Genomic DNA, 24067 nt, shown 5'->3' on the forward strand with positions numbered 1-24067 from the left:
GTTTGAAGTTCTTCGAATGACCTTTCAGAGTAATTTCACAACACCAGCAGCATCTTAAACCTGAGTCTAATTCCTTTCTTGTTAATTAGGCACCAGATAATCTTTACAAAATGGTTCCTAAAAGTCTAGTAATAGGAGTCTAATGGCATATTGATGATTACCATATGGTTCCTTATAAAAACTGCCTGCTGCTTAGTGAAATGTGCCTGTAACTGAGTTCATTTAGACAGGAATTTCCTTTGCTCTCATGATTAGTAGACTTTACTTAGCCTATATTAATTTTGAAAAAATGGTGGAATTTTATTGGATATAAAGGGATGATCTGTATCTTACCATAGCACAGAACAGTGACCTCTTGCTCAGGATAAAATGTGGTGATTGAAAATAGTAGTAGCCTTGCAAGAATATATGTGTATCTCTGTGCAAGTCTAAATTTTGTTTTTCTGTGGTATTTCCCCCAAGGTTTTATTTTGAAAAATTTCAGACTACAGAAAGACTAAGCATAGCCTAATATGCACCTGTATGTCCTTCACTTAGATCAGTAGTTATCAATATATTGGCACCTTTGCTTTTTCTTGTTCTCTCACATAGGCACACGCAATGTATATATGCACACACATTTGGTTTTTGTTGAATCATTTTAGATTGTTATGGAATTATGATAAATCAGCCATAAATACTTTAGCAAGTATCTCCTGAGTAAGAACATGTGTTCCTTTATAACCATAATCCAGTTGTCAGACTCAATAAGGTTAACAATACTACCATCTAATATATAGTTTATTTTCAAATTTCCCCAGGTGTTCCAATAATGAGTTCTTTGTAGTTGTGTTTTTTAAAATAACATCTTTATTGTGATATAATTTACATACTTTACAGTTCACCTAAAGTGTACAATTCATTGGTTTTTACTGTATTTGGAGTTGTACAGCCATAACTAGCATCAATTTTAGAACACTTACATCACCCTAATAAGAAACCCTGTGCCCATTAGCAATCACTTGCCTTCCCTCCCACCACCCCAACTCTCACCTCCGAGCCCAAAGCAAGCACTCATCTACATTCAGTCTCAATTTGTCTTTCCTGGACATTTCATATAAATAGAATCATGATGTGTGATGTGTGTGACTGGCTTCTCTCAGTGTAATGTTTTCAAGGCTCATCCATGTTGTGGCATGGATTGATACTTTACTCTTTGTTATGGCTGAATAGTATTCAGTTGAATGGATATACCACATTTTGTTTTATCTACTCTTCTATGGATCGACATTTGGGCTCTTTCCACTTTGGGGCTGTTAGGAATAATGCTGCTATGAGCAATGGTGAACAAGTTTTTACGTGGACATATGTTTTCATTTCTCTTGGGTGTATACCTAGGAGTGGAGTTGCTGGGTCATATGGTAACTCTTGTGTTTAACATCTTGAGGAACTGCCAGACTGTTTCCAACTCACTTGTACCATTTAACATTTTTACCAGCAGATGCAGTTCATTTTTGGTTTTGTTTTGGGTCCAGGATCCTGCCAAGGATCGTACATTGCATTTAGTTGTTGTGACTCTTTATCCAGAAGAGTCAGTCCCCCGTGCCCTTCCTGATAGTGACCTATTTGAAGAGTCCAAGCAAGTTGTTTTGTAGGATATTCCTCAACTTTGATTTGTCTGATTGTCTCATTGGTGGTTTCAGGTTAAACATTTTTGTCAGGAATTCTTTATAGGTGATACAGTGTCCTTATGATGTCAGATGGCACTTGTTACCAGTTTGTCCCATTACTGGTGATTTGAAGTTGTGTCTGCCAGATTTCTCCCTTGTCAAGTTGTTACCCTTTCCCCTTTGCGATTAGCAAGCAGCCTGAGGGGTGATATTTGTATTTGAGACTAGGAGTATCCTGTCCTTAGCAGGTTTGCACTCTGTGTTCATTGGTCATTCCTGACTGAATTATTACTAAGGTAGTTGTAAAGTGATTTTCTGTTGTCATTCCTTTTATGTTTTTGACATTTCCCTGAAGATGAGCCTTTAAAGAAATTTGTAATATCCTCATTTGATGTGTAATAACCATCTCTGCCATTACCCATTTCAGTGCTCAAATGTGGCTTCTGTGTTCTGTGAGCATCTCCTATCAGTCTTTAGCACTTCCCTACTTTGTGACAGACAAGATGGCTTCAATGCTGAACTTGTGTTTTCCCTACCTCAGTTTCCTCTGTTTATTGTCAGACATATTCTATGAATGTATACATAGATGCATTTTCTTTGCCTGTTTTATTTTTGCCTAAATGGTAGGTAGTATACCTTTCAAATCTCACTTGAGCTTGTTCTGTCCCATTTTTCTACACTGGATTTTATTTTATGAATGTACCATAGTTTAGTCTCTTTTTGAAGGGTATTCAGTTTAAACTTTTTTGCTTTTATAAATATGACTTTAATGCATAGTCTTTAGATGTCATTTAACATAATGTTGAATATATTTATTGGATCATTTCTAGCTGTGAGATTTAGCAGGTGAAGGGGATGTGCATTTCCAATTTCAGTAGTGCTATTCCTTACTAAAAAAAAATGATGCTGGTTTACATTCCTGTCTAGCAGTTTTGAAAGTGCCCAGTTCTTTTTACCTTTGTCTACATAAAATATTACCCCTTTCTGGCGGTGATGACCTACCCACGAGAACATGCCTCTTACAAAGGATCTCCTTCATCCGTCTCCAGAAGAGGAGAAGACGAAACACAAGAAGAAACACCTGGTGCAGAGCCCCAACCCCTACCTCATGGATGTGAAGTGCCCAGGATGCTATAAAATCTCCATGGTCTTTAGCCATGCACTAACGGTAGTTTTGTGTGTTGGCTGCTCCAGTGTCCTCTGCCAGCCTACAGGAGGAAAAGCAAGGCTTACAGAAGGATGTTCCTTCAGGAGGAAGCAGCACTAAAAGCACTCTGAATCAAGGTGAGTGGGAAAACATCTCTATAAACACATTTTGGATAAAGGAAAAAAAAATTACCAGACTTTTTGATCTTTGCCAGTCCTCTAAGTGATAACATTTCTTTGTGGTTTAAATTGCCTTAGTAGGCCCGGCGCCTTGGCTCACACCTATAATCCCAGCACATTGGGAGGCTGAGGCGGGCAGAACACTTCAGCCCAGGAGTTCAAAACCAGCCTGGACAACATGGTGAAACCCTGTCTCTATAAAAATACCAAAAGGGTTGAGGCAGGAGAATTGCTTGAGCCCAGGAGGTCAAGGTTGCAGGGAGCTGAGATTGCGCCACTGCGTTTCGGCCTGGGCGACAGAGCAAGAGCCAGTCTCTAAAGAATTAAAAAAAAAAAAATACTCTGGAGATAAGTGGGCAAAGTACATGAGTAGATAGCTTATTAAAAAAGGAAATAAAATTTACCTTTTAAAAAACGCCAGTTTTTAAAAAAATATTCAACATCACTAATCATTATAAAAAGGTAATTTCATTTTATTTTTTTTTCGAGTCAGGGTCTCATTCTGTCGCCCAGACTCAAGTGCAGTGGCTCCATATTGGCTCACTGTAGTCTTGACCTCCTGGGTTCAAGTGATTCACCTCAGCCTCCTAAGTAGTGGTACTATTGGTGCTGCTGCAACAGGCTTTTTTTTTTTTGGGGGGGGAGATACGAGGTCTTGCTGTGTTGCCCAGGCTGGTCTTGAACCCTTGGCCTCAAGCAATCCTCCTGCCCTGGCCTCCCAAAATGTTGGGATCACAGATGTGAGCCACTTGCCTGGCCCAGAGTACTTGTTGATAATGCTAAATGTCTTGGTCTGTTAGGCTGACTTCCTCAGGAATAGTCTCTAGTGACTCCTGTCTGAGCCAGACCGCTTCTGTTTACAAGTTCCAGAAATTCATTAAAACCAGTTGATATAGAAAGGGGGATTTTTCAGAACCTAAGCAAAGCTGGGCCTCACAAGGACTGCCTTTGGGTCCAAGGCAGCTGTCCTTTATGTCACTCTCTTGATTATGCAGCTGTTTAATTCTGTTTCTGCAGACCAGCTTTCTCTGCTTCTCCTTGCATTTGGAATTGTCATCCAGCTACTGGCAACCTGCTCTAAATTCCAGAAGAGAGAATGTTATTGGCCCATTTGGGTGAGGTATCCCCCACTGGGCCAGTCAGCTGTTTGGTGCCAGGCTGTCGGGGCAGATGCAGGGAAGAAGCCCAGGCTGTCCTCTTCTTGGATCTTAACTGACAGTGTAGAACCTTTCACTTTATTTCAGAGTTAGGATTATGCCTTCTGAGCACATTACTTTGAACCCTTGCCAGGTTGGTTTGTTTACTCAGAGGAAGACCCACCTCTCTCTCACTGGTTTGCCTTTTCTCAGTGCTATCTGGGTGAGATGCTGTTAATACAAGAACATTCCCTCTACTCACCTCCTCCGGGTCATGCAGTTAGGCCAGGATGCTAAGTGCAGTCCTCTTTACCACAGTGCTGTGGGTTGACATGATCCCAGGGCTGTGAAGACTTTATAGGGTACCCAGACAAGGATAACTTAAGGGAATTGTTTTAAGGCACCCTCCATTACATTTCCTAAAATTAAGCTGCTGCAGAGTACACCTGGCTTAAGGGGGTCTTGCATGATGTTCTTTCACTTTAAAGGAAGGCAGACCCTCAGCCATTCTTGTCCCACCAAGTGTGTTGCCCTGGAGAGTGAAAACCATCCCTGGGGCAGTGTGGGAATAAGTGCAAATATTGGTAACATTGAGGAAGTTGTGACTCAGACTGACAATTTTTTTGCAATGTAGAAATTTTTTTTTTTGAGACGGAGTCTCGCTCTGTTGCCAGGCTGGAGCGCAGTGGTCTGATCTCGGCTCGCTGCCATCTCTGACTCCCTGGTTCAAGCAATTCTCCTACCTCAGCCTCCTGAGTAGCTGAGACAACAGATGCATGCCACCACACCCAGCTAATTTTTGTATTTATAGTAGAGACTTCATGATCTGTCCACCTTGGCCTCCTAAAGTGCTGGGATTACAGTGCTGTTGATAGACTGCTCAGGCCAATTTAGAGATTTTTTTTTTTTTTTTTTTTTTAAATTTAGAGATTTTTAACAAAATTGAAGGAGGAACCAATTAAGTTTTCACTTGATCATTAAAAATAATTTGTTTTGTTTGTTTGTTTTTTTGAGACAGTTTTGCTCTTGTCACCCAGGCTGGAGTGCAGTGATGTGTTCTCTGCTCACTGCAACCTCTGCCTCCCAGGTTCAAGTGATTCTCCTGCCTCAGCCTCCCGAGTAGCTGAGATTACCAGTGTGAGCCACTGTGCCTGGCCTAAAAATAATTTTGATAGTAGATCACCACACAACTTTTAGTTATAACTCAGGAGTTCAAAGAATTGTGATTTTGCTATCACAAACCTTCATTCCCTTCTATTTATCAAAGTTTTTCAGTGCTTCTATCTGTAAAAATAAAAATGGGAATGGAATTGGTGCTGAAATGATCTTATTTTAACAGTAAGCAAGATTTATCTATGAAAACCTGAACCATTCTAAGACAGATTTTCTTATACTTTGTTTTGGTCAATTATGTACTAATAGTAATTATAATAATTCAGAATAAAAATATTTCTAACACTTAGAGTTTATGGTCACAGGAAATTTAACCAAATTTCAATTTTAGAGTGTTACAGAGAATTATGTATGGGCAATAGGAGACTTTCATTCCTAAAGTTGTATTACATTAGGATAAATTTTGGGGTATAAAGTTCTATGTATGGGAGTAGAATGGAAATAGACATATAAGCAGAAGTTTGTATTTTTAACCAGATGAAGGTGGGTGTCCAACTGCAGTGGAATTTACATTCCATTGGATACATTTATAAGTGATTTGGCCGGGCGAGGTGGCTCATGCCTGTAATCCCAGTACTTTGGGAGGCCAAGCGGGGCAGATCACGAGGTCAGGAGATCAAGACCATCCTGGCTAACATGGTGAAACCTTGTCTCTACTAAAAATATAAAAAATTATCCGGGCATGGCGGCAGGCACCTGTAGTCCCAACTACTCAGGAGGGTGAGGCAAGAGAACTGCTTGAACCTGAGAGACAGTGGTTGCAGTAAGCTGAGATTGCACCACTACACTCCAACCTGGGCAACATAGCGAGACTCATCTCAAAAAAAAAAGTGATTTAATAACTTAGCCAATATTTATAACACAACAGAAACTACTTTTTGCAACTATTTGAATTTAAAATGAAAAATTCTAGATATTAAGCTTAGATATGCATAGATGTAAATTTTTGTTTTAGGGTACACAAGAGTAAGAACAGTTGAAAATGGCTGCTTTACACTTGTCCTTGTAAAGCAGTGCCACTTACCCCTCACTTTGCTCTTTGTCAGCCAGATTCCCTTTCAGGGTCTGACTTGCTTCCCTCTCCTTCCTGCCCCCTTCGTCCAGTGTGACTTTGCTGTGAAGCTGTCAGGTAAGGTGAAGGAAGGTTGGCGTGGCTTTGATAACACTGGTAGCTTTTGTTTATTTATCTGCTTTTTACTTCCCTTCGTGTGCGTGGCCCTGGGCAGGCTCCCCTGGCTTGTCTGACGTTGAGGTCTGTAAAACCCCATGTCTTTCTTGTGATTTCTACAGCTATCCTTCACCTGTTCTGATCTGGGAGCTCCATGTGACTGGTGGGGTTTGGTGGCTTTACAGCAGGCTGCCCTGGGTGGGGGTGGGGGTGGAGGGAAGCCTGGCTATAGCTGCTGTTCTGGGAACCCATGTCACGCCTTGGTGGTAGCAAGTCAGGCCCTGCAGTGTGGAGGGCAGCAGCAGCTGACCCTGACTCTCATGATGTGAACAAGAGCAGTGGGGGTGGCTCAGCTCCTCCTCAGGTAGAAGGGGAGTGGGATGATCACTTGCAGTCCCCTCTGTCACCAGCTGCTGTCACTGGCATAAGCTGGAATCAGGCCTCCTGACATCTGTGTGGCTGCACGGTGCCCAGGTGTGGCACTGCTGCAAGATGTTTTGGGATGGGCAGGTGGGGCGCAGGTGCTGCTTGCTCAGGGTCCTGAGGCTGCTGGAGCTGACTTCCCCTGGGGCTGCTGCAAAACGTGAATTGGGCGGGGCCTGACGAATGGCGAGAAAGAACATTCTTTAGGTCATATTTTTTTCCTTGAGTTCTGACACAGCCCTCCTGGGACATCCTGCCTTCTCTTGTTCTGACCTTGACTATGACATAGATTTGTCATGGTCACATGGCTGTACCTCAGGGCCAAAGCACAGGTCTCCACACTGCCTAACGTGTACTAGCCAGATTGGAATCTTTGCTGACTCCAAGTACCACATTCCACGCTAACACAGGCTGTGGGAAATGGTGTTGCCTCCCAGTCAGCAGAGAAGGTTGTAGGAAGAAACAGACGCCCGTGGCCTACTGTAGGGCCTTGGAAGGGCTGTAAAGCAAAGCAGACAGAATTAGGGACCTGGGTTTTCCAAGGCAGAGGAGGAGAGGCTGAGACTGTGTGGGTGTACCTGGTGCCTGTGTGAAGGGCCAAGGAAGTAATGGGTACAGAAATTGGGATGGTTTCTGAGGGCATCTTGCTAGGTAGAGAGCTCAAGTCCCTCGTCTCAGCTCTCCTAGGGAGAGGGAGAGAACAGGGAAAGGGCAGCTAGGCTAGGGTGGAAGAGGCAGGCTCTGCTGGTCCCCAGCCGCTTTTAGGGTTCCAGCTATACCAGGCTTACGCTTCAGTTGTGAGAGTGGAGCCCTGAGCTCAAGCATGGAGGCAGTGTGGTTGCTCAGCTCAGACTGGGTCCCTCTCCTTAAGAAGGCCTGGCACCAGTTCCAGAAGTGCCTCGCCTGGGGAAGGTCATACGTTCCAGAATCAGTTCATACCTGGTAGGCTGTAAGCCCATATTCCCCTCCCGCCTGCCCCCTGCTTAGGCCACAAACCCTCCACGTTATACAGCAGATTAATTTGAAAATTGAGTTGCAGCTGAATGAGTTGATGTCAACTTCAAAGTTCAGTGGTGTTTGATTAGAGCTGTCTAGAGACTAGACTTATTCCCAGGAAATGATTCTGACCGAATAATTAAAGTGCATAAAGGTTAGATTTGTGTTTCTGGCCAAATCTGTGTTGCATTCAGCATCTCCAAAACATGAATTCCATTAACCTTTCATGAACCAGCAATAAATTACTTTCAATTAGTTGTCATTCTAATTAAAGTTGAGTTACACAGAGGAGCCTTTGTTTATACTTGGTCGCTGTTCCCTTTCCTCCTCTGGAACTAAGTCCTCTTGAGCAAATGGTTATTTGGAAAGCTGTTTTATAACTTTGCGTCCTCTCACCTATCACTCTTGAGTCAGGACCTGTTCCTGGAGCCGAAGGGAGTAGGTACCCGCTGCAGCAGGAAGCTGGGGAGCACTGCTGGCTAGATTGAAGCACGTGACTTGCAAAAAGCAATCCCATGGCTGTGGGAGAGCAAGGTAAGGAGTGATTGAGGTGGCCTGCCCAGGCCAGGCAAGCTCAGGCAGGCCTTGCGGTGCTGAGTGAGGCATGATCTGCCCAGGTGGGACTTGTGCAGGCGAAGTGTGGTGCCTTCTGGGACACCACGACCTAGCCTATTCTGAGCCTTTATGCCTTGGATGTGAGTGGCCTTGCTCCTGCCAAAGGGTAGATCCGAGTCCTCATCAGGGCCTATCTGCAGCCTCAGTCTCCTAAGAGCCAGCATTCCACGTTCCTCTCTAGTGGCCACAGCAGGAGGGCTTGAGGGAGGACAGAGGTAAACCACTGTGTCCCCCTGCAGGACTCACCCATAACTTGTCATCCAGCATATTTTTTCTGTTTATTTTCTCCATCGATTATGGATGTGACATGTTATAACCAAGACAGAATCTCTAAGCCAGTGCGGGATTCCGCAGGATGGGGCACTTCAGGCCCCTCAAACCCAGGACGCCAGAGGTGAGATCGCTTTCTTTGGCTCCAGGTCTGAACAGAGGTCAGAGGCGCCGACCACTTGCCTCACATTTGCCGTCAGTAGCCCTTAAAGCACAAATCATTTCTTCTGCAGTGTGCTGCACAGGAGAGACATTGAGAAAGATGACCCTGCTCCCAGCCTCCTGCGTTCCCAGACTGATGAGCACTGCCAGAGTGCAGCAGAGTGGCCCAATGACAGGGCTAGGCCCCGGGAAGGCAGAAGGAGGAGTGGCAGGGAAGCTCCTACAAGCTGTTTAACTCGCATGAATAGGTGGTTTCCACCAGAGGACATGGGGAAGGCACGCACCGAGGTGTGAGGGCATTTTGGATGTGCCTGGGGGGCAGGGGAGAGGAGAGGAAAGGCGGGATCCAGGGTGAGAGCAAGAGGCTCAGGCCTCACAGAGCTCCTTCCTGGAGCTGGGCCTGAGAGCTGGACTCTGGCTGGCGAGCAGGGTGTGTGTGTATCGGGGATAACCACCCCATCCAGTAGGGATTTTTTTGTTTTGTTTGGTTCTTTTGAACCCACAGTGGCAATGTGGAGGACAGAATGGAGAGGAAAAAGACTCACAACAATTGATAAGTGTTATGAGAGCTGATGGGAGCCTCGGAGTGATAGCTGAGGGCACGAGAGGAAGGAATGGATCCCAGGGGCATGAGGAGGGCAGAGTGAACCCAGTATGACAACTGCCAATCCCAGGAGAGGGGAGGAGGCCTCAGGGGTGCCCCCAGGACAGCGCAACTCGGCTTCTGGGTGAGCGGGGAGTGGAGTACAGAGCCTGGGCTTACAACAAGGCAGGGCATTTCTTTGGAGAATGTGGATTGCCTATGGGTCCTCTAGGTGAGGAATCCCCATAGGCATTGGGTCTGGGGAGAAGGCGAGGGATCTGGACTGGAGTCAAAACTCGAGACCGAATATACAGGTGTCTGCGGAAACCAGGGATGTCTGCGACATTGTGCAGAGGGTTATGTGAGATGAGGAAATAGAATGGGAAATAACCAAGACTTAAGGTGAGCAAAGAGGAGGAGAGTGGTAGTGTATGAACAGAGGAATGGGGACACGACAGAAAACACACTTTGGGCTCCATTCATGTAAAAGCCAAACCAAACCAAAGTAATTGGTGGTGTTAGAAGGTCAGAATAGAGGCCGCCCTGTGGGAGTCTGTGACAGGAGCGGGTCACAGGCTGACTTCCGAATGCTGGCAGTTTCGGGTCTTCCTCCGGCGCTGGCCGTGTGGGTGTATACATGTGTACAATGCACTGAGATTTGTGTACTTGATTGTAAGAATAAATTTAAAAAGTGTTAAAAAATAAGAAAGGAGGAAAGCAAGGAAAGAGGGAGGGATAAGGGGAGGGAGGAAGCGCAGGAGGGAAGAAAGTGCAAGGCTCTATTATCGGTTCAAACCCTGAGAGTGCGTCAGCAAACAACATGAGGTGGTGTAGGGCAACACGCTGTTTTTAATGAACGCATGGGTGCAGATGGGCTGAGGCCTAAAGTAGTCCCAAGTGAGGATGGGTAGGGGTTTTAGTTTCCTATAAACAAGAAGTGTCCCCAGTCTGATGTAGCTGCTACATGGTACCCAGACTGCCTCTCTATCTTCAGGGGGTACGTGTGTTCCGGCCAGCTCTTCTGGCTTCTGCTATCTTGCCGACATGCTGGTGGCGCAAGTGGCCTTGCATCTTGGGACCCGGCCTGAGAAGGGAGGAGTTATTCATCCCCCTAAGCTTTGAGGCCCCGGGGAGAATCTTTTATTCCCGTCTGTTTGGTTATAGAAAAAGGGAAAAGGTACGACTTTCTCAATAACTACTTCAGGCATGACATAGGGGGTGGCGTGTGCACCTTTGAAAAAAGAAAAAGAAAAACAATTTTTAGGATATTCTTGAAAGATGGGTTGGTACCCATCATGTGGTTGTAGCAGGAGCATTGTCTGGATTGTCTGGCGATTAACTGTAGTTTCAACAAGAGTTTTAATGGCTTTTATTACCAGTGGGATAACACAGGGGAGAAGCAGGAGGAGCCCTGTGCTGAAGATTACTGTCTCTGCCCACGTTTTAAATCTCCTAAATTAGGGAACCACCCTCCTAGGTTTGTCGGGTCCCATCCCTTCCAGGTTTGGACTGGTACATGGGCTACTTTTCTGATGGTTGAAGTGATTTCTAGAACTGCTTTTCTGTTGTCTGTCTAGGTTAAGACAACAATTGAAGATATTAAACTTAACCGCAGACCCCACCTGCTTCTGCTAATAAGTAGTCTAGCGCTAGTCTGTTTGATAAACTGCCACGCGCATTTGGCTTTGTTGTGCGAGCATTTCCAGGGCTGAGGCCGTTTGGTTAGTGATTATCTCTAGAACAGCCTGTAGTCTAATTATTCTATTACCATGAGCCAGCCTCAGCGCAAGTGGCAGGACCAGAATATTCAGTGATCGGTTGCAGAAGCCACTCCTCTTCCTGACATTTTTGGCTTCCTCCTATTTTTAAGGATCATTTTTCTCTGTTTAGGTTATCATACACAGGGACTCTGAGAGTGTTGCCTGCCTGCTTTGGAAGTAAAAAAAATCCAGGTTTAATTTTGCCTAGGAAGCAGGTACCTTGCCCGTGATGAGGTAGCCATGAGCAAGCCTGGGTTCCACATACCCAAAAGAATCCATCGGGGCATTCCATTGTAGGCTGCTGTCCATAGGGTTGTCTCATAGTGCACTTAGGCATGGGTACGCGGCATAAGGGTTGTGGTGTTTGTATAGTACCAGGCCTCTTGATGAGACATAATTGAGGTAGCTTAAGTTAGAAGGGGACCAGGCTCCATGGGGTAACTTTGGCCATTCTGCGGTGGAGGCCTTGATTGTTAGGGTTTGGTGACAGGGGCTTTCACCTACGGCGCAATGGGTTGTATTAGTCCACTTGCAGGATATGCATACCCTCCCCCTTACTGGGTTTGCAAGCGTCCAGGACTGCGGTCATTCCTGAGGGGTGAAAGTAAGGCTGGAGTTTTGGGATGCTAGTAAGTAAGGGGGAATGTGTATCCTATACCATGGCCACTGTTCACCTATACGAGCTCCCTCCCATACCCAGCAATTGGAAATGTTCATGGTAAGCACAGTGTGTTCTTCTAGATCTACAAACAGTTTTTTTCATGGCTTGGGAAGGGATACGTTTGCTTGTAGTTTTGTATAAAGGAATGGAAATACTACGGGTGATTTTTGGGGGGAGTTGTTGTTTTTGGCTTTTGCTTTGGCAATATTCTGTTCTCTCTTTATGTCTTCAAGCACTTGAGTGTTTACTTATTGTCCAATTTTGGTGAAGCAAAGCCAGTGCTTACCTTTGGGACATACAGCCCCATTAGGACTGCCAGATACTCCTAGATTTTTTACTTTATAACAACTTTTCCCTGATTCAAGACATTCCTCGACTAAGGTTCCATAACAGGATTTTTCTATATGAAGATGGTAAGTAAAGGATTGTTGCATTTTTCCTCCATAATGGAAAGACCAATTAATACGGCAGCTCAGAGGGGCTGCTGTGGACAGCAGGGCAGCTACTGACAGTATTAGGATTGTGGTGAGGGATGTTCCTGTATTAAGAATTTTGGCTGGAAGTGAGGCACAGCAAGTGGTTGCGTAGATAGCAGGCCATTTCTGGAAGCAGGTGATTAATCTTCCTTGTGTTTAGGTCTTTCTATGGGGTTTTGGTCCTTTAGAAAATTTTTGGTTAGGCCGGGTGCGGTGGCTCATGCTTGTAATGCCAGCACTTGGGGAGGCCGAGGCAGGCAGATCACGAGGTTGGAGATCAAGACCATCTTGGCCAACATGGTGAAACCCCATCTCTACTAAAAAATACAAAAATTAGCTGGGTGTGGTGGTGCTTGCCTGTAGTCCCAGATACTTGGGAGACTGAGGCAGGAGAATCATGAGCCTGGGAGGTAGAGGTTGCTGTGAGCTGAGATTGCATTACTGCACTCCAGCCCAGTGACATAGCGAGACTCTGTCAAAAACAAAAACAAAAACGTTTTTGGTTAATTTAAGCTTGGTAGGAGAAATTGGCCTGGATGAACACTTAGCTGTTGATGTTCTAGAGGAAGAAGTAGGCTTTGGGGTGAGCTTGACCCTGGTGCAATGGATCCAGTGGGGGAGTCTTTGGACTCTCACCGCAGTTGGTGTGCTGAGTATCACAGTGTAGGGGCCTGTGCACTTCGGTTATAGCTTTTTATGGGGGTCGGGTTGGCAGATAAACACGTCTGTGCCTGCAAGACAGTTATGGTGAGAGGACAAGGAGGTGTCGATGGGGAGAGGCATGGCCTCATTTGTTGCTTCACGGATGAAAGACCTTGTCTGGATTAGGGAGGGGAGGTAATTCCTGAGTGGCTCAGAGCCTGGTAATGGTGGAGGCCCTAAGACAAAAGTTTGGCTGTACATGATTTCCAAGGGACTATAAAAAGAGGGTGCTTTGGTGTGGTGCAGAGTCTCATGAGGGTGAAGGGGAGATTTCTTGTTCATGACTGGCAGTTTTCTAGAGCCAGCTTGGTGAGTTGGGCTTTAAGGACAGAGTTGACTTTTTCAATTTTGTCTGAAGATTGAGGCCTATAGGGTGTGTGGAGAACTCATTTTATTCCTAAAGATGTAGAGACAGCTTGGGTAATTTGGCTGATAAAGGCGGGCCCATTATTGGACTAGAATGGATGCTGGGAGTTCGAAATGGGGAATTATATGCATGTTGAGAGTTTGCTAGATAATATTTGCACCTTCTGAAGTTGTTGGGATGCTTCTACCCACCTGGAGAAAGAGCAGTCAAAGACTAGAAGATAGAGGAGCCATTTATCGGGTGGCATGTGAGTGAAGTCTGTTCGCCAGTCCTGCCTGGGTACCTGGCCTTGGGCTTGGTGGGTAGGAAGAGGCGGTGGCTGGAGGGAGCCCCGGGGTTACATGGAGTGACGGATAGAGCAGGACTGGGTAATCTCTCAAACACACCTGGAAAGGTGAGGACAAGTGAGAATAGGGCAGAGAAGTTGCAAGAGAGGTTTGTAACCCATATGGAAGGAGCTGTGGAGGCTTTGGAGGATAGGGATTGTTTGAGAGTGGGGAAGAATGAAGCACCCTTCCTTGACCTACCATGGTCCCTGCTTTTGAAGGTTTTGGGCTTGGAAGTCCTCCTTTTCTAAGGAGTAAAGAGGCGAGAATGAGGACAGGGACAGAAGCTGGCCATGCACAGGTTGTAAGGCTACTTGTTTGGCAACCTGATCTGCTGGAGCATTTCCGGCCATTGTAGGATTGTCTGGGGTTTGGTGGCTCCCACAATGGATGATGGCAACTTTCTGCAGGAGTCTGGCAGCTTGAGGGAGTTTGCTGATGAGAGAGCCATTTATGACATGAGTGTTTTTTGCAGTGAGGAAAGCCTGTTCTTTCCAGATGGACGAGTGTGAGTGCACGATGTGGAATGCATAATGAGAGTCTGAATATATGTTAACTTGTTGTCCGGCTGCTAGAGTGAGAGTGATGAGCTCATATTTTTGGGAGGTGGTGCCTAGGGGAGCAGATTGGCTTCAGTAGTGTCGGGGGTGACACTGTAGCATAGCCAGCATGTCGGCGTCCTTGATGTAGGTAGGAACTGCCATCTACAAACCAAGTAAAGGAGGCATCTGGACGGGGTTGGTCTGTTAAGATTTCGAAAGGGTGTAAGACAGGTTTAAACGGTGTCTGCACAGAAGTGTGCAGCGTCTTGGGAGGTAAGTAGCTTCAGGTAAGAGTGTGGCCAGATTTAGATGGGAGCTGTTTAGCATTGAGGAGTCTCTATGAATAAAGCGTACAGTTGGAGGAGCCATGGGGCAGAGATGAGACTTAGTACACTGCGGAGAGCTAGCATATCTTTGATGTTATGGGTTGAATAAACTGTTCGGTTGGCGTGAAGAGATAGTTTTAGGCTTTCAAGAGTGAGGACAGCAGCTGTCACCAATGGTTGGAGGCAGTCAGGTCACCTGAGTACTGTGGCTTCAAGTTGTTTAGAGAGGCAACAACCTGGAGGGTGGGTCCCTTAGACTGGGTTAGAACACCTAGTGCAACTTCACCTTCGTCAGTAGAGAAGGAGAGGTTTGGCGAGGTCTGGGAGAGTGAGGACAGGGGCTGAGGTGAGAGCCTTTTGGAGTAGACGGAAGGGTTAGGTAATAGGCTGTATAGGGTTTAAAGGCTCATGGAGAGGGCCTTTAGCAGCTTTGTATAACGGTTTGGCAAGTAGAGTGAAGGAGGCAGTCCAGAGCCTAAAGTATCTCACTAGTCCTAGAAAAGAGAGAATTTCTTGCTTAGTTTGCAGAGGCGGGAGGGACTGGAGCCAGGGATATGTGGTCAGCTGTGAGCCCCTGGGTGTGTGGAGTAAGGGCCAGGCCTAGGTAGGTGACTGAAGAGGTGTATATTTATTTGTTCCTTTTTAGGGGAGACCCAATACCCCCATTCTGCCAGGAAGTTTAAAAGAGTGGTAGTATGGGCATTGCAGTCTTTTTGAGAAGGGCTACACAGGAGTAGGTAATATATTGAAGGAGAGTGGACGGTTTTAGGCATACGGTACAGCGGTCACGAGCAAGGCCCTGTCCAAAAAGGTGGGGGCTGTCTCTGAGATCTTGAGGTAGTAAACACCAGGTGAGCTGGTATGAAAGGTGTGTGTTGGGGTCTTCCCATGTGAAGGTCAAGAGGTTTTGAGAATCAGGGTTCAAAGTAATTGGGAAAAAAAGCATCCTTTACATCAAGGACAGAAAAATGGGTGGTATTAGAGGGAATTGTGGAAAGTAGAGTGTATGGATTAGGAACTACTGGACATACTGGGAGTACAGCTTGGTTAATGAGCCTGAGGTCCTGGACTGATAAGTTCCATCTGACTTTTTGACAGGTAGAATTTGTGTGTTAAAAAGAGGAGTTTGTTGGGTGGAGTAGGTTCCTGGTGAGGAGGTGAGAAATGATACAAGAGGTTTTAGGTCTACAAGAGCTGCTTGGGGGTTGGATGCTGCTTCTGTGATAGGAACTGGGTGGAGTTTTTAAAGGTAATGCAGACGGGGGTGTGGTGTTTTGTGACTGAGGGTGTGAAAGTATCCCAAACAGCGGGGTTAGCTACAGACGGGGGATAAGGGAAGGTTGCATGTTTTAGGGTGGGAGGTTGGAAAGTTAGAAGCACCAGAGGGGCCTGGGTGGACGTGTTGGTTACTGTGGGGAGTGTGGAAGTGGAGAGTGGTGTGGAGTTTTGAAAGGATGTCTCTGCCTAGGAACTGAGTTGGGCATGAGGGCAGGACTAAGAAAGAGTGAGTGAAGGAAAAGGTGTGCAGGGAGCAGAAGAGTGGACGGGTGGCTTGGGGTTTGGAGACTTGTCCATCAATTCCCAAAACAGACTTGGGTGGACTGGGTGGGTCCTAAAAAATTAGGTAAAGCAGAGTAGGTTGCCCCAGTGTCAGTTAAAAAACATCCTGGCCTACCTGCCACCATCACGGTTACCCTTGGCTTGGATGAAGAGATGGTAGTTGCTGGGGTGTCCGTTGGAGGGCACTGTCAGTCTTCAGCGGCGAGGCTGATGAGATCCGAGCAGGGGCTTTTGGCTGGTTCAGGAAGGGATGGGGGCGGTCCTTGCAGGGGCCACTCACAGTCCGACTTCCAGTGTGGTCCTCTGCAGAGGGGGCATGGCCTGGTAGGCTTACCTGGGTTTGGGCATTGTCTGGCCCAGGGGCCTTCATTGCCACACTTGAAACAGGCACCGGGTGGAGGTAGATTACTAGGAGCCCTCCGTGTGGAGCTGTGGCCCTGTGGGCCTGCAGGGTCCTGATGGCGGTGGCTAGCATTTGAAACTCTGCCTGTTTTCGCCTTTTACTTTCCTCATCACGATTGTTAAAAACTTTGAAGGATAAATTAAGAAGGTCTCATTGTGGGCTTTGAAGGCTGTCATCAAGCTTCTGAAGCTTGTGCTGGATATCGGGGGTGGATTGGGAGATGAACTGGAGGTTTAAGATAGTGGTTCCTTCTGGACTGGCTGGGTCTAGGTTCGTAGAGTTTCTCATGGCTTCAGTTAAACGAGAGAGAAAAAGGGCTGGGTTTTCGTTGGGACCTCGGGTGATTTCTGAGTTTTTCATATTTGACTGCTTTATGGCCACCTTTTTTGAGTCCTGTGAGGAGACACACAATCATGTGGTCCTGATGGTGGTGTCCAGGGACTCTCTCTTGATAATCCCAGTTGGGGCCCTGCTTAGGGACTGCCTCTATGTCAGTAAGCTGTGCAGGAGCCTGGTGGTGAATTGTATCAGCATGTGCCTGAAATAGGGTCCAGATACGACAGTTCCGGTCTTCTGGGGTGAGGGTGGAAGAGAGGGTAACGTAGAGGTCATGCCAGGTTAGTTCATAAGACTGGGTAAAGTATTGAAACACTTAGGAGGTAGGGTCTTCTGGAAATGAACCGAGTGTTTTGTTAATTTGAAAGAGATCAGAGAGGGAGAAGGGAACATGAACTCTTACAACACCTTCAGTTCCTGCTACTTCCCAAAGGGGGCACTCTAGCACAGGTGCTGAATTAGGGGTGGGGCACGGGCCAAAGATGGCACCTGAGTGAGTATGGGTGGGAGAGAAGAACCTGGAAGTGGTTCCTGCTGAGAGTTCGAAGGGGGAGGGGGGTTGAGTTAATAGGCAGTAAAGGATAAATAGCGGCATAAGGTGGCAGGATGGATTTCCAGGCCTTAAGAGAGGGCAGTGGGGGAGGAGAATGGGCACAGGCAGTGCTGGAATCGTCCTGAGAAGAGGGTGATGTAGGAAAAGAAGTGGATACTTTTGGAGCTGGTGCTGGCTGGGAAGATGGCGGCTGGGAAGGTGGTGGCAGAGAAGACAAAGAGTAGGCTTGGGGGTTAGAACAGGCGGTTGAGAGGGGAGGTAGGGGCTGGGAGGGTGGACAGCAGTCTGTTGGATCCAATGAGGAAAAAGAGGTAGGGTCGGGAGGAGAAAGGTGATCTGGGAGGCGAGAATGGAGGAGGAGGATTTGAACAGGCGAGCAAGAGTTGCAGGGGTCAGGTTGTGATCTGAGTGCCAAAAAGGCCTGGACATAAGGAATTTCTCCCCATTTTCCAGCCACCAGCAATTATTGCTTAAGTCAGTTAAAATTATAAAGTTTAATGTTCCATTTGCAGGCCTTTTGGACCCATTATCCAGTTCGTCCTGTGGCCAGACGGAATTGCAAAAAAAAGAGAAGGTGCTTAGGGTGGATATCTTGCCTGAGGCCTGAGATTTGCAGGTTTCTTATGAGCAGGCTAAAGGGCTGTCTTTTGGAATGGTAGACTGGGAATTTCCCATAACAGAGAGTAGGCTCAGGAGAACAGGGAAAGGACACTGCCCTGGATGGCGGCAGGGAGACAATAAAAGGAGCCGTCATCACCACTGCCTTTTTTGTTCCTGGAATAGGATCAAATGGCTTAGAGGTGTCCCCCTAAGACCAGATGATCAGTAAGTGATTGGCACTCGCTGGAGCCTTCTTGGACCAGCGTTGGATTTTTGGACCAGAGAAACCAAGAGAAGCCGTAGGCGAGATCAGTGGCTGATGTGCATGCACAGAGAGGCGACTGAGGCTGAGGAGCTCCCTTTGTCTGGCTGTGGCCTGCTTTCCGGGGTGGAGGGGCAGGTCTATGGGGACTCAGACTGGAGCCCCTCCTGGGTTTTGGCACCAGATGCAAGGCTCTATTATCAGTTTGAACCCTGAGAGTGCGCCAACGACACAAGGCCGTGTGGAGCGACATGCTGTTTTAGTGATCGCCTGGGTGAGGTGGGCTGAGGCCTAAAATGGCATCAGCCCCAAGTGAGGACAGGCAGTGATCTGATAGCCTCCTGTAATCAGGAAGTGTCCTGATGTAACTGCTGCATGGTACCTGGATGGCCTCTCTCTCCATCTTGAGTGGGTACATGTCTTCCGGTGTCTGCTGTCTTGCTGATGCACACTGCTGGTACAAGTGGCCTTGTGCCTTGGGACAGGGCCTGAGAAAGGAGGAGTTATTCATCCCCCGAGGCTTTGAGGCCCCGGAGAGAATGTTTCAGAAAGAAACCTGGAGGAGAGGTGACAGGAGAGGAGGGGTTTTCAAGGAGGAGGATGACAGCCAGTGTCACTCACACGCCTGGAGCTCAAGCCCCTGCGTGGGCTCTGTAGAGGAAGGAGTGATGCTTGCAGCCGTGGAGGCTGCCCCACAGTCCTCTCGGGTTCACCAGTAGTGGGTGTCCCTCACGCTTCGTGTGAGTGGCGTGGAACAGACCCTAGCACTGAATCAGGACATGGAGGTCCAAGAGCCCCTGGGGGGATCCTGTGCCTGAGAAACCCCTCAGCAACTGGCGGTGCCAGCAGCCATGTCTGCGGTTTCCTGAGTGCCCTCCCTGGCACATCCTTGTGTTTAAACTTGATAATGTTTAATTAAAAAAAATGTAATTAACGACTGTAATTTGATTAAAAAAAAACTTCCATTTTAATATGAGAGTTTCCCATAGAAACCACTTCAACTTTGGCTGGTGAACGGCAGCTTTATTAACGGAGCCATCTGCAGGCTTTCCTCACAATCTGTCGTGTTGCCTGCGGCCTCCAGTACAAACACCAGTGATTGTGATACAGGCTCCAGCCAGTGATAGAGGGGACAGCCTTCGTGGCACTCTGATGCAGGGACAGCTAATCTCTCTCTGAAGTGCTGAGCTTGCTGGGATATCTCTCCCCTTTGGACTGGGTACTGTTGGTGGGCAGGGCCTTTATCTTTTTTTCGTTTCTAGACCTGGGAGATGGCACCTCTGTTGCACAGGTAGCACCTAAACTCACCTCTACTCCCTGGAAAATGCTTTCATGGGAATCAAGTAATTCTCCCCCGAGGGTGAAAATTGTTCTCTCGGGCCTTCTCTACAGTGGTGAGAGCCCTGCTTTCAGATTCCTCACTGGCCCCAGGACAGGCTGACCGCTGGGTGGGGATGGAGTTAGATTACACCAAGGCTCCAGGGTTTTGGTGAGTGCTGAGTCCTACCCAGGGGCTTCTTGGCTCCACTCAGATTAATCATCTCTGTGGAAATGTTCAAGCCTGGCAAACATTTCTAATGATTCCGGTGAGGAGCTGTTCATGGCAGCACACTGCAGGCCACATGAACACAGATATTGCCGACAAAGCTGGGGGCTGTCGCTCTTGGAGGAAGCCTGGTCACCTCATCTCAGTTTGGCAGCAGCCTCCGGAGGGCTCCGCTAAAGAAAGTGAAATTCTACCTTTCCTTTCCATTTGATTAATTCTGAATAAGGGAAGCTGATTTAGCCCAGACACCCGAGGAAAGGCAGAGGCTGGATGGCTTCAGGAGAGGGTGTCCGAGGAGGAGTGAGGACTGAAGACACATCAACCAGAAGCAAAATGAGGAGGGAGAAGGGGCGCCCTTGCCCCCTGCAGCCAGGGGAGAAACACTGAAAGGTTGTCTCCGCCTTGCTTGTTTGACAGGAGCATGGGGAGTATTAGGGTTACAGATCAACTAACCTAACACATGGGAGGGGCGGGCCAGACGGTGAATTGTCAGTGCTTCCCAGTTGTCTCTTTTCTCTGGTCCCTGACGCTGAACTTCACAGTCAGACCCCAGACTGATACCGTCCCTCACGTGGGCATCGCTCATGGCCACGCCGTGCTAGCTATCCCACAGGGGCCCGTGATAGCAAAGTGGGAGCTTGAAAGGCATTGGGCACCGTGCGTCCCACGGTCGGTAGCGCCTCCTCTGACTTGTCGGTGGAGCACTGCAGGTGCATAGGAGCAGAGAGAGTTTCAAAAGGCTTTGTGGTAGTGATGCTCATTGTCTTCTCCATATTCCCTTCAAAAGCATAAAAAGAAGGTAAATTTCTCTGTTGTTACGTAAATTTTTTTTTTTTTTTTTTTTTTTTTGAGACTGAGTCTTGCTGTGTTGCCAGGCTGGAGTGCAGTGGCGCAATTTCGGCTCACTGCAGCCTCTGCCTCCTGGGTTCAAGTGATTCTTCTGCCTCAGCCTCTTGAGTAGCTGGGACCACAGGTGTATGCCACTACTATGCTCAGCTGATTTTTATATTTTTAGTAGAGACTGACTTTCACCATGTTGGCCAGGATTGTCTTGATTTCTTGACTTCATGATTTATCCACATCAGCCTCCCAAAGTGCTGGGATTACAGGTGTGAGCCACCACACCCAGCCTATTATGTAAACTTTTTGTTTTGAGACTCACAGGAAGTAGCAAAAATATTAGTCCCATGAACCCTTCCCTCCACTTTTCCTGGTGGTGACATCTTACATAACTATAATAAGACTGGGAAAGTGACATTGGAATGACACAGTAATCCAGACCACAGGCTTCCTCGGTTTTCAGCAGTTCTGTGTGCACTCTGTGGAACTCAACCCCACATGTAGATTCATGCAGCCGCCATGCTAATCAGCGCATAGACCGTCGTCACCACAGAGGAATCCTCTGGTGCCACCCCTTTGTAGTCGTATCCCCTCCCTTCCAGCCCTGTCCCCTGAAGTCACTAGTCTGTTCTCTGTCTCTATGGTTTTGTCATTTGAAAAATGATGTTATCAGTGGGAGTGAGGTTTGTCAACATTTGAGATAGGCTGTTTTTCACTATTGCTGATGCCCATGAGCACCATCACGTGTGCCTGTGTCCACAGCCCTTTTCATTGCTCAGTAGTATTCCACTGTGTGGCTTCCACATCACTTTTGTTTCTCTGAAGATTCCAGAAGCAGCAACATCACTTTTAAATACTGAGATTCAGCCTTTTGGAGTGTTGATTCTAGAACTTAAGCAATGGGTGGATGGTTTCAGTAGATGACCAATCCAAGATTCCTTAGGAATGGTTTACTTTGTACGTTTTCCATTATACGTTATAGCAACTAGTTAGAATTTTCTAATTTTGAGGGAACCTGACTTTGCTCTACACCAATTCTAAAATATACAAGGTTGGTTTTTACAACCTTTCTAGAGTGTATGGTCCATGAGGCCAGGGGATAATTTTCGCATTTTGAGATTCCTTGCTGAGCCCCACACAGTTCCTTGCACTAGGCAGGTTCTTAATGTATATGTGATGGGTGGATGTTTCATTTGAATCCTCAGTCCCACACAAACTCCCCAGGATTCGCACTGGCTGCTACTTTGAAGGTGGTGGCAACACAATGCACATTTCTTGCAGAGACACTGAAGTCTGGAGAGGAGGAGCTGCTGTGAGACACCTGACTTACATTTGTCGACTGAAACAGAGCTCTACGGTGACAGCACCAGTGTCTGGTTTCCTGGCTTGTAACCAGGTTATCAAGTCATTCCAACCCAGTGTCGGCCAAATGGGCATCACTGTTGACAGTGGCAGGTTCCAGAGTATCTTGTGACCTTTCCTAGGAGGGGCAAGGGCTTGGTTACTGTGTTCAGTCACGCATGAAATGGGATGGCCAGGCTGAGGGCTTTGCATATTAAAAAATTCTGTTTCCTCCCTGAGGCGCTTTCTCAGGCACTCACTCTCTTCTCAGTGCCTTCAGTGAGATCTGGTGAAACGACACCCCGTCAGGATTCGAAGTCGGCCTCTGGAATCGATGTTGTTGAATCCCACTGAGATACTTAGCCATCAGCTGTGGTCCGTATTCATCTGTCTATGGATGGCTCCCCAGGAAAATCTCTTTTCAGGACTACAGGATTATGTTGCTGAAAGGAAGAGACGGAAGATCAGAGTTCTGTGGCTGAGCATGGAGTTGGCCCAGCCGCCCCCCAGTTGCCACAGGAAGTGAGGGATGGGGAATGAGGACGAAGTGGAAAAAGCACTTGGCCAATGACGGAGTGAAGCTGCACGCTAAGCTCAGTGAAATGGAAGTTGCCCAAAGCCTGGAAAATAAGGAAGCGGTGTCTTCATACCGGTAGGTTTAAACTGAACATTAGAGACCGAGGACTCTTGTGCCCATGGTCAGAGAAGGCAGGAAGAACAGGCATTTGCTGGCAGCAGGCGCCACAGTGAACCAGCCTGGTGTCTCCTCTGCCCCATGCTCTGGTTGTAGGGATAGCAGGAGAGGATTTGTGCCTAAGCTCCTCTTCAACTCTGTGACACAATTCAGAGTCCAAAGGCTCATCACCTTCGCTTCTGCCAGTCTTAAATTCTTCTACTGGAAGTTTAATCCTTTTCATTCTTATTAACAACAATTATTTTACAGTGCACATAACTGACAGCAGGCAAGCATGGCGGCTCGCTGCGCGGACTCCAGAGGCGGGAGCACCTGGCTTCACTCACAGCTCAGCCACTCGCTGAGCTGGGAAAGTTACTTGGCTTCTCTGTATCTCAAGTTTCTTCATCTGTGAAATGGAGATAATGGAATTTAGTATTGTTGAAAAGATGGACTGAGTTAATACATGTTAAACAGGTGAAGTGTTAACTATTTTCATTGAGTAGCACCTAGTCATGAGGCTGTGCTGTATTTTAATCATTAAGCACCTTGGTTTCATTTAAGCCTATTCATGTTTTTGTTCTTTGAGAAATATAAGTCGTGCCCTTTCTGTTTTCTACCAGATTTCTGAATTGGCAAGTTATTTATTTTCAAGTTAAGGATGCTTTTTTTAAAAATTGCCATTCTATGATCACACTTATTTTTTCACTTTTTTTTTTTTTTTGAGACACAGTCTCGCTGTGTTGCCCAGGCTGAAGTGCAATGGCACAGTCTTGGCTCACTACAACCTCCGCCTCCCAGGTTAAAGTGATTCTCTTGCCTCAGCCTCTCGAATAGCTGGGATTACAGGTGTGCACCACCACGCCCGGCTAATTTTTGTATTTTTAGTAGAGACGAGGTTCTACCATGTTGGCCAGGCTGATGTTGAACTCCTGACATCAAGTGATCCACCTGCCTCGGCCTCCCAAAGTGCTGGGATTACAGGCGTGAGCCACCACACCTGGCTATTATCATGCTTTTAAAAATTAAAATAATTGCCTATCAAGTAGTATTCACAATTCCCAATTGTCTCAATTTTTTTCTACCATTTGAATCAGAATCCAAATGTGATATACAGGGAAGAGGATTTGGGAACAATTATTTGGCCTTTTAAGAGCGTACATTGGGCTGAATGCTGTGGCTAATGCCTGTAATCGTAGCACTTTGGGAGGCAGGGCAGGCAGATCACCTGAGGTTGGGAGTTCAAGACCAGCCTGGCCAATAAAGTGAAATCCCATTTCTACTAAAAATAC

At 46.9% G+C, this 24067-nt stretch overlaps 2 protein-coding genes across 2 annotated transcripts; one reads left to right on the top strand and one right to left on the bottom strand.

The window, feature by feature from the left end:
• Nucleotides 1–142: 142 nt before the first annotated feature.
• On the top strand, nt 143–3175 carry LOC108315515 (40S ribosomal protein S27-like). Its single transcript, XM_017544875.2, has one exon. The coding sequence runs from the start codon at nt 2662–2664 to the stop codon at nt 2914–2916; it is 255 nt and encodes an 84-aa protein (XP_017400364.1). The 5' UTR covers nt 143–2661; the 3' UTR covers nt 2917–3175.
• A 6502-nt stretch (nt 3176–9677) lies between these two features.
• ERVH48-1 (endogenous retrovirus group 48 member 1) lies at nt 9678–12554 on the bottom strand (the record flags this gene model as incomplete). The annotated part of the gene is given in 3 exon segments (XM_037744403.1): nt 9678–9897; nt 12042–12110; nt 12112–12554. Coding segments are annotated over 3 exon segments (732 nt in total), but the record flags the coding sequence as incomplete, so codon positions are not given.
• Nucleotides 12555–24067: the final 11513 nt, after the last annotated feature.

Source organism: Cebus imitator, unplaced genomic scaffold (assembly GCF_001604975.1).
Source record: "Cebus imitator isolate Cc_AM_T3 unplaced genomic scaffold, Cebus_imitator-1.0 Scaffold172, whole genome shotgun sequence".
NCBI lineage: Eukaryota > Metazoa > Chordata > Mammalia > Primates > Cebidae > Cebus > Cebus imitator.